At 42.9% G+C, this 10,167-nt stretch overlaps 1 protein-coding gene across 1 annotated transcript; it reads left to right on the top strand.

Moving 5' to 3' along the window:
• The first annotated feature begins 513 nt into the window (after positions 1-513).
• Positions 514-1,290, top strand: LOC143604331 (uncharacterized). Its single transcript, XM_077080845.1, has one exon. The coding sequence runs from the start codon at positions 514-516 to the stop codon at positions 1,288-1,290; it is 777 nt and encodes a 258-aa protein (XP_076936960.1).
• The last annotated feature ends 8,877 nt before the right edge of the window (positions 1,291-10,167 follow it).

Here is a 10,167-nt window from a genome sequence, read left to right as displayed (position 1 = left end):
ATGGCTCCGCGTGCAACAAGAAAGTTTGGCGGCTGAATACGAACGCAGAGTACGTAACGAATGTTATCATGCTCATGCTTTGACTTACGAAGAGTCTCCTCAGAGATCTCTTTCTCCTCCTCCAACTGTGAAAGGAAGTCAAATTCGTTACAGTCAACAAACTAACCAAGAGTTCATTGAACCACGGGGGCTACGTCCTCGTCCTCGCATAGACATGCGGATGCCTTCTTATTTGGACGAATATGACTGTTTTGACTCAACCTATCGCCTGGAAGATAGCTTCTATACGGGTAATAGCAGGATGAATTCAAGGGCAAGAAGCATTGTTCGTTCCATAATGACATTGGCCATTATACGAACGAATGCAATGCTTTAAGAAGCGAAATTGAAGCGGCTGTGAAGTCCGGTAAGTTAAGCCACTTGGTGAAAGATGGAAAATGTGGAACTGGTAAAGCTCCCGCGCCGGACAATCAGGGCCCATCTAAAAAACAAGTCAAGGACTTGAACGTCCATATGATCCAAGGCGGACGAAAGACGGGAGGAAAGAGAAGAGAATGTGACGAAGAGGAGTGGAAAAATGAACCAGCAATTTTTCCACGAGTGAAGGGCGGACCCAATAACAAGAACCCCCTGATCATCACCGCCCTCTTTGGTCATTACCGTTCTCAATATGTGTTCTTTGACACTGGGAGTACATCGGATATCATGTACGAACAGTGCTTTGAACAACTTGATAATGAGGACAAAGAAAGATTGAAACCCATCCATGCTCCTGTTTCGGGGTTTGGAGGAGAAATAATGCATCCGCGAGGGGTGATCTCTTTCCCAGTCACCCTAAGTGATGGAACCCATTCAAGGACCGAGGAAGTAGAATTCCTATTTCTACCTGCAACGTCGAAACATGACATCATCCTCGGACGAGAAGCCATTGGTGACTTCAATGCTCATCCGTCAACTGCTCACGGTGCGGTAGGTGTTCCAACACCCACCGGTGTGGCAATAATTCATGTCATTCGACATTGCTTTGCAACTGAGAGTTCAAAGCCCAGCAAGATTCCAAAACAAGCTCAACGAACTGAGACTGAAAAGTGGGTTTTGAACAAGAAGTTTCCTGATCAAACTGTAACGATTGGACCCGCTATCTCCGAGATAGTAAGGACATTTCTGAAACAGTTGTTGTCGAAAAATATAGATGCCTTCGCATGGCAACCCGCGGACATTTTTGGTGTCCCGCGGAGCATTGCGGAAGACAAATTGAGGGTAAACCCTATGTTTACACCAATTGTCTAAAAGCAGCGTAAGATGGGTCCAGTACAAACAAAAGCAATGAATGAGCAAGTTCAGGACCTCTTACAGACTGGAATCATCCATCCAATTCAATATCAAACCTGGGTCGCCAATCCGGTTATCATTCCCAAAAGCAACGGGACGTGGCGAATGTGTATAGATTTCAAGGATCTTAATAAGGCGTGTCCCAAGGATTGCTATCCTTTGCCCGAAATAGACCTCAAAGTTGATGTTGTGGCACCATTCAAATTCAAATGCTTCCTGGACGCCTACAAAAGCTATCATCAGATCTGCATGGCTATGGGCGAAGAAGACAAAACAACATTTCGCACCGATCAAGGCACTTTTTGCTACAAAATGATGCCTATCGGATTAAAAAATGCGGGTGTCACATATCAACGATTGATGGACATAGCGTTTAAAGGACAAATTGGTCGAAATTTAGAGGTTTATATGGACGATCTGGTGATCAAAAGTGTTGAGGAAGACCAGATGTTTAGGGATATCGAAGAAACATTCAAAACCTTGAGGAGCATCAACATGAAGCTGAATCCAGCTAAATGTTCGTTCGGGATGGAGGAAGGAAAATTCCTCGGAGTGATTGTCATGGGTGCGGACTTCAAAGCTAATCCGGATAAAGTCCAAGCTGTAGCCCGCATGCCTTCTCCTTCCTCCCTCAAGGAAGTTCAGACACTCAATGGTCGATTGGTTGCTTTGAATCGTTTCTTGGTGAATCATGCAGCCAAGTCTTATCATTTTGTAACAACACTAAGAAACTGCCTCAAGAAAGCACAATTCAAATGGACCGCAGAAGCGGAACAAGCTTTCTTGGAGGTCAAAAATGTTTGATGGAACTGCCTATGTTGACAGCACCTTATGCGGGAGAACCTCTAATGTTGTACTTGTCAGCATAAGACATTGCTATCGGGGCTATCCTTCTGACTGATAGAAAAAACGTTCAAACACCGATCTATTATTTCAGCAGAACACTGTCAGACCCGAAGACGAGATATTCCATGCTGGAAAAGCATGTCCTAGCATTGGTCTATGCAGCACGACGCCTCCACAAATACTTTCAAGGGAATCCCATCAACGTTTTAACTGGATATAAGCTCAAAAATGTTCTCATCAAGCCAGAATTATCTGGGCGATTGGCCAAATGGGCCATCGAGCTAGGTGAACTCGCGATAGAATATAAACCTAGACCAGCAATCAAGGGGCAGGTGTTGGCGGACTTCGTCACAGAAGTCCCGCATCATAAAGAAAAAGAATGTTTGATTGAGCAGCAACCCCAAGCACCTCCAGAACAAGGACAAGTTTGGTCTCTGTTCACGGACGGGGCTTCAAGTAGTGAGGGATCTGGCGCAGGCCTCAGGCTAGTCAATCCCGAATGCCATGAGTTTACATATGCCATAAAGTTAGACTTCAAGAGTACTAACAATGAGGCAGAGTATGAAGCTTTCTTGGCAGGCTTACGGATAGCCAAAAAGCTTGGGGTTAAATATTTGGAAGCACGCGTGGATTCCATGTTAATTGCGGGACAGATCAATGGAACATATGAAGCAAAGAATGACATCATGGCTTCATATGTGTCACAGGCGAAAGATTTAATGCTTCAGTTCTCCTCGTGCAAAGATACTCACATAAAGATAAGTGAGAAGAAATCAGCAGATGCTCTTAGTAAATTGGCTTCAACGAACTTCGAACATTTTGCCAAAGACATCCGCATCGAAATATTGGACCGTCCGTCTGTTCCGCAACACCAAGTATTAGTGATCCAAACGGGAGTGGAATCCCGGATGACACCCATTATAGCATACTTGTCATCCGGAGCCCTCCCAGAAGGAAAAGCAGCGGCCCGGAAGAAAAACACAAAGCCTTGAATTATCAGTTACACGATGGTGTTCTATACTGACGTTCCTTCCTCGGACCACTACTTCGTTGTGTGGACGCCGAGGATGCGAACTATCTGATTAGAGAAGTTCACGAAGGCATATGTGGTCTTCACGCTGGCCCGCGCATGGTCATAGCAAAGATAATGAACGCCGGATGTTATTGGCCAGGAATGCATGTGGATGCTATGCAGGAAATCAGAAAGTGTGATTCATGCCAGCGTCATGCTCCTAATACGCTACGACCAATGAATGAGTTAGCTCCAGTTACTTCGGCTTGGCCATTCAAGAAATGGGCAATCGACATAATGGGACCTTTCCCCGAAGCCCCTGGACGTGTCAAATTCTTAATAGTAGCCATCGACTACTTCACAAAGTGGGTGGAAGCTAAACAGGTTGCTTCCATAACAGCAGCAAGTGTTAAGAAATTCCTGTGGGAATTCATAATATGCTGGTTTGGTCTTCCTCTGGAAATCGTTAGCGATAACGGAACTCAGTTCGTGGACAGTGGGCTACAAGAATGGTTAAAAGAGTTACACATTTATCAAATTTTCACTTCTGTAGCCCACCCGTAAGCAAATGGTCAGGTTGAGAGAACCAACCGGGCGATCAAGGAAAGAATCAAAGCAATATTAGGGACTAAATGAACGGGCTGGGTCGATGAATTGCCCCATGTACTATGGGCCTTTCGCACCCAAAATAATTTCCAGCAATTCTGAAACCCCCTTTAGTCTAACCTATGGCACAAAGGCCATGATTCCAGACGAGATTGGAATTCCATCCGCCCGAGTTTTATTGATTGAGGACAACGATCATGAACTCCGGATGAACCTTGACCTCCTCAAAGAGAGGAGAGAACCAGCATCGATCTGCGAGCACAATTACAAACGCCAGTTGCAAAAGTATTATAACTCGCGGGTCAAAAGATGCGAGTTTGATGCGGGAGACTTTGTCTTCCTCAATAATGAAGCCTCCGGGCAAGAGCCTCCGGGCAAGTTGGCCCCGACTTTGGAAGGACCCTATAAAATTCAGAAAGTTTTATCTAAAGGTACCTACAAGTTAGAAAAGTTGAATGGGACGGAGATCCCTAGAACTTGGAATGTGGCCCAACTAAAGAAATTTTACATATAGTTTGTTTTTTCTTTTGGCCTGCGTGCCCAATTAGACATTCACAACTTATGTAATTTCACCTCTTGTAATTCGGCTTATGCCTCATTTATAGAAATTTTCATTTTAGTTGTTTAAGACTTGTATTGTTATGTAGTCCTTTATTGGCCTACAAAGAAGATCCTCCTAACACTTATATTATGAAAAATAAACAAAGTGTACCGGATATAAAATAAACCTTCTTTATTCATACAAAAGGGATTACAGAACATGGAAAGTTTAATTACAGAGAAAAAGAAAAATCTCTCTACGGTGCGACATCATTATGTCCCGCACCTTCGCCTCCCGCATCCTCAGCATCTTCTTCATCTTCTTCATCAAGTTCAAGAAGAGATTTTAGCTGCTTAATGCTATCCTCCTTATCCGCAAGCTCGGATATCTGCTTCATCAAAGAAAATTTCAAAGAATCAAAGTCCTTTGTTTTTTGTTTAAGGACGGCAGTAGTATCCTGGTCAGCTAAAATATACTCCTCAGGAAGTCTGAAAGTTGAACTAAACTGGTAACCTTCCTCGAAACCCAGTTGGCGGCCAGCTTGCTTGGATGCCTTTAGAAGAACAGCAACACAGTTCCCAAGTTCATCACTTGCCCGAACATCAGCGATGATCTGTTGGAACAATCATGCATAAGTAACTCTAAACACTTAGATTATTTATAATAAAAACAAGGAACATACCTTGTGTTGGTGCATAAATGTCAGTAGTTCATATGTCTAGTGTCTGTAATCGAGTCTGTAATATTGTTTATGTATTTGTTTGTTTAAAGCGAAGTTGTTGACAAGTTCGCTTAGGCGAACTTGTTAACCAAGCGAAGTTGTTAACAAGTTCGCCTAGGCGAACTTGTTGAACAAGCGAAGTTATGGACAACTTCGCCTGAGGCGAAGTTGTCGTGTATTTATATAGGTTACGGATAGTTAGTTCAAGCAGTTCGAGTTCGTGTAATTCAGTGAGTCAAGTGAAGTGAGGTCGAGAGTCTGTAACTGTGATTATATCACGTGTTGGGTTATTAATATAACGTGTGTTTGTTCGTATCGTATTCGTGTGTTCGTGTGTTTGTGTTCTACGTCCGTAACGATCTACACAGGGATTCCGCACCTGTGTATATCGGGATATCTCGTGTGATCCGTCCAGGGAACCTACAATTGGTATCAGAGCTTTTGCTCGATTGTGTGGTTCGGGATATTCACGCAGGTGTAGAATTCGTCCCGTTTCGACTATTCACGAGACGAGTTTTTGGTGTTTTTGCTCATTCTAGCCTCCTACCAGTGTGTTCAAGCCTTTAAACCGTCAAAAACATCGTTAAAATCCGATTTTCAGATCTGCAGAAAGTTTGAGTTCGTCAGGCGAAGTTGCTGTTCATCAGGCGAAGTTGCCGTCAGGATACGTAGGGTTTCGGCGAAGATATAAGGAGAAGCGAAGTTATTAACAACTTCACCTACCTCCTCAACTTCGCCTAACTCAGCGAAGTTCTCCTCAAGTTCGCCTAACTCAGCGAATTTTTCTTCACGTTCGCCTACTTTCTAAGTCCGCTTACCCTAAGCGAAGTTATTCTCAACTTCGCCCAGTCACGCGAATTTAAGAAAGATCCAGCAAAGTTATTACTTAAGCGAAGTTATCCTTAACTTCGCCTACAGTACTGTTCAGAGGAAATTTTTTAACTTCGCCTACTCAGAATTTTTCGGGTTTCTTAGTCTTCAAGAAGGATGTCGTCGATCAACATTTCGGAGCTTGTAAAGATGAAAGTTGAAGCTGGGTCAGCTACAAAGGCCCCAAGGTTGCTGAAGGGAACCGATTTTGTCGCGTGGAAGGATCGGTTCATACAATACGTTAAGTACCAGGATGCGAAAATGTGGGTATGCATCCAAGATGGATATATTCCACCAGTCATGGAGTATGAGGGTCGAGACCAAATCAAGAAATACAGTAAAATGGAAGAGGAGGAGAAAAAGATGTATGAAGCCGAAAGCAAGGCTCATGCTGCAATCACAATGGCTCTTCCACAGGAGATCCTCCATACGTTCAGAAAGTACACATCAGCTAGAGAGCTTTGGGAAGCTCTTGAGAACAGATTTGAAGGGAATGTAGGTATTCGGGCTTCAAAGATAAAGTTGCTCAAAACTCAATTTTCAGTCTTTAAGTACTTGAAGAACGAATCTCTTGATGATATTATCACTCGATATTATCATCTAATGACTGAATTGAGTAACTACTCCATTTCCTACCGAGAAGAAGTGATTGTGGAAAAGCTTCTCGATGCCCTCCCACCAAAATGGGAGATGTATACTGTGCTGATGAGGGAGGACAAGGACTTCCCTACTTATGATCTTGAAACCACTGTCAACAAGCTCAGAACTTTTGAGCTTAATATGGTCAGAAAAGAGACATCTATGGATCAGGTTCAAGATCCAGGCATGTACGGTGCTAAAGTAAACTCAAATTCAAGTTCAAAGACTGATTCTGCCGCCTACTACTCGAAGGGCGAGTCGTGTGCCAAATCTTCACAGGAGGGGCATGTGTCAGTAAACTCAAATGGGGATGTTTGCTTTGTAGCCGGTGGATCAAGTGGTACTCAACAGACAGCAAGCAAGATTAGTGGATCTTCAAGTTCCTCAAGCAATAATTACTCTAAGATGCCAATGAGCGTCAAATATGCTGAAGAGCAGTTTGGCCTCTATGCTTCGTTTATTGCTTCATATGAAAACTATATTCAAGGAAAGGTTGTTGATCCAGCGATGCTGGATGAAGACTATGACCAGATCGATGCTGATGATCTGGAGGAAATGGATTTACAATGGCAGATGGCCATGATAGTGAGGTGAGTGAAGAAGTTTATGAGAAAGACGGGGAGAAAGTTTGTTGGTGGCAGGCCAGGGTTCGACAAGTCTAAGGTGAGGTGCTATAACTGTCAACAAAACGGGCACTTTGCCAAAGAGTGCAGAAACGAGCGAGTTGAACGTGGTCTAGGCCGGTCTGCACAGCACACTGGGAGTAGTAAAGAAGTCAATGCCATGATGTCCAGAGAAGCAGGTGAATACAACTGGAACCTGCATTCGAATGAAACTAGTGAGCAGGCAAATATGGCTAAGGTTGAGAATGAAGAATGTGAGAAGATTACCGGAGAAGAGAAAGCTACTGGTAAGGAAAAAGCTTTCATGGCAGATAACAATGATCAACTCTCCGAGGTAAGTTCTAAACCTATTTGTACTAAATGTGAGAATTTGTCTGAGCAACTTGCTACCATAACTGATCAGTATGTTCGTTTAGATGCTGAATTTAAAACTCTTAAAGAAGATCATCACTTTATGAAAGCAAGAGAAAACAGTTACAAAGTTAAAATAAAAGCGTGTGAAAAAGATGTTAAAAGCTTAAAAACAAAACTTGCTGAAAAAATTGAAGTAATTGATCTAAGTTATGAGGTTTTAGAAGAAAAGACTAAACTGATTGCTGAACGAGAAAAGCAGATTGCTGACCACCAGGTGAAAGTGGTGGAACTGAACCGAAAAGTTGAGCAGTTCAGAAATTCCTCAGCTATTCTTGATCACCTGGTTAGTGGTCAAGATTCCTCTGCGAAGAGGGGAGGAATTGGTTATCACGAGGTTCCACCACCTTATAACCACAATTACACTTTTAACCCTAGTGTTCAGAAATCTGTTGATTTTGAAGTTCCTCAGACAGTTCCAATCAAGGTTACAAGTAAAGAACCAAGTGTTAGTAGTGGCGAAACGAGTTCGCCTGTTTCAAGTGTGAAAATTTCTGTTACGAGTCCAATCTCATCAGATTCGGATAAGTTGTCCGAATCGGGTAAGACAAAAGAGAAGGTAGTGTTACCCACTGGTGGAGAAAAAGATAAAACTTATAAAAAGAGTACTCCACTCAACCCGTACGTCCCACCTTATGTGAGACGAACGGCCGGTAACACAGCCTCGACATCCAAAACAACCTTTGAAAAGAAAATGGAACATATGTGTTGTTTTAGGTGTAATAAGTTAGGACATCTTGTTGCAGATTGCCCTCTGACGCCGAAATTCAGAGGTGTGAGGCCTATTAAAACTGAGTGTAAGCCTAATGGTAATTTTAATACTGCTAAAATGAAAACCCTTCAAAGTTCCGAAATGTAACTAATTCAGGTTTTCACAGAAACAAACCTTAGTTTAACAATGCTAATAACCAAACCGCAAGATATAATACTTCCAATACACATAGGTTTGGAAGGCCTCACACTCAATTTCCAAGGAGATTTCCTAATAGGACTGACAGGAATTATCCAGATGCTAACTTTGGAAAGCAGAAGTACGGGATGTATAGATCCAAGACCAATTGATCTTGGGTCCCTAGATTCTAATCCTTTGCTTTATTGTGCAGGAACAGTTGAACAGGGCTGCCCACAGTCTTTGGATTGTAGATAGCGGCTGTTCCCGGCACATGACGGGTAACAAATACTTGTTGCACGACTTAAAACCTGTTCAAGGAGCGAGAGTTAGCTTTGCCGGTGAAAGTGGAGGCAGAATTACTGGAAGAGGAACGGTGTCCAATGGAAAAATGACTCTTGAGAATGTGAACTTTGTAGAAGAGTTGAAGCACAATCTGTTGAGTGTGTCGCAGATTTGTGATAAGGAGTACACTGTTCATTTCAAGAAGAATGAGGCGATCGTGTTGAAGCCTGGTTTTCAGATACCAGACGAGTGGATAGTGATGAAAGCTCCACGTGATACAAATACTTATGTGATGGATATGTGGTCTACTGAAATGGCCACGGAAGAATCATGTTTAATGACGAAAGCAAGCGAATCGGAATCCGAACTGTGGCACAGGAGGATGGGGCACATTCATCTTCGGAAGATGAACCACATTGTCAGGAATGGACTTGTGATGGGTGTTCCCTTGAAAAGTTTTAACTTTGAAGACAAATGTATAGCATGCAAGAAGGGAAAGCAACACAAGAAATCCCATCTCACCAAGAAGAACAACTCTATTGCCAGTACTCTAGAACTGCTTCACATGGATCTCTTCGGTCCCGTGAATGCAAAAAGTCTAGGAGGTACTTCTTACTGCTTGGTGATCACTGATGACTACTCGCGATATTCGTGGGTATATTTTCTGAAATCGAAAGATGAGACGGCTCAAATGGTGAAGAATTTGATTACCAAAGTTGAGAACGTCATGGGTAAAACAGTTAAGTTCATCAGGAGTGACAATGAGAACGGAGTTCAAGAATTTTGAGATGGAGATCTTCTGTCTTCAGAAAGGAATCGAACACCAATACAGCGCTCCGTATACTTCGCAACAGAATGGAGTGGCTGAAAGGAAGAACTGAACTTTAATTGAAGGAGCCAGAACTATGCTGGCAGATTCGAAGCTTCCTGTGATGTTCTGGGCTGAAGCAGTTGCTACAGCCTGCTATGTTCTGAATAGAGTGTTAACTGTTAAGAGACTTGGTAAAACGTGTTACGAGCTTATGCATGGAAGGAAGCCCAACTTGAGTGGTCTTGAACCATTCGGGTCCCCTTGTTCGATCTTGAAGACAAATTCTAAATTTGGCGAAGTAGCCGATGAAGGAATCTTAGTCGGTTATGTTGTTGGTACTCCCAACAGACGTGTCTTCAATACTTCGACCTGCAAGGTGGAGGTGGTGTGTAACACCGACATCACAAGTTACCAACCGCCAAAACCAAGCAATGGACCTGCTGAGCTTTTCGACTATGTTAAGCTTTTTAAGTCTTTTAACATACCGGATTTGGAAATTTCTGAAGAAGAAGAAAGAGTTGCGACGAAGATGATACTTGATGAGGAAGAAAATCTATTGCAAAGACAGCTGATTGATAAAT

Source organism: Bidens hawaiensis, unplaced genomic scaffold (genome assembly GCF_021521415.1).
Source record: "Bidens hawaiensis isolate Kalapana, Puna unplaced genomic scaffold, B.hawaiensis_p1.1 tig00064765_1, whole genome shotgun sequence".
Classification (NCBI taxonomy): Eukaryota; Viridiplantae; Streptophyta; class Magnoliopsida; order Asterales; family Asteraceae; genus Bidens; species Bidens hawaiensis.
The sequence above is the reverse complement of the archived record's forward strand: the minus strand, read 5'-3'. Positions and strand labels throughout refer to the sequence as shown.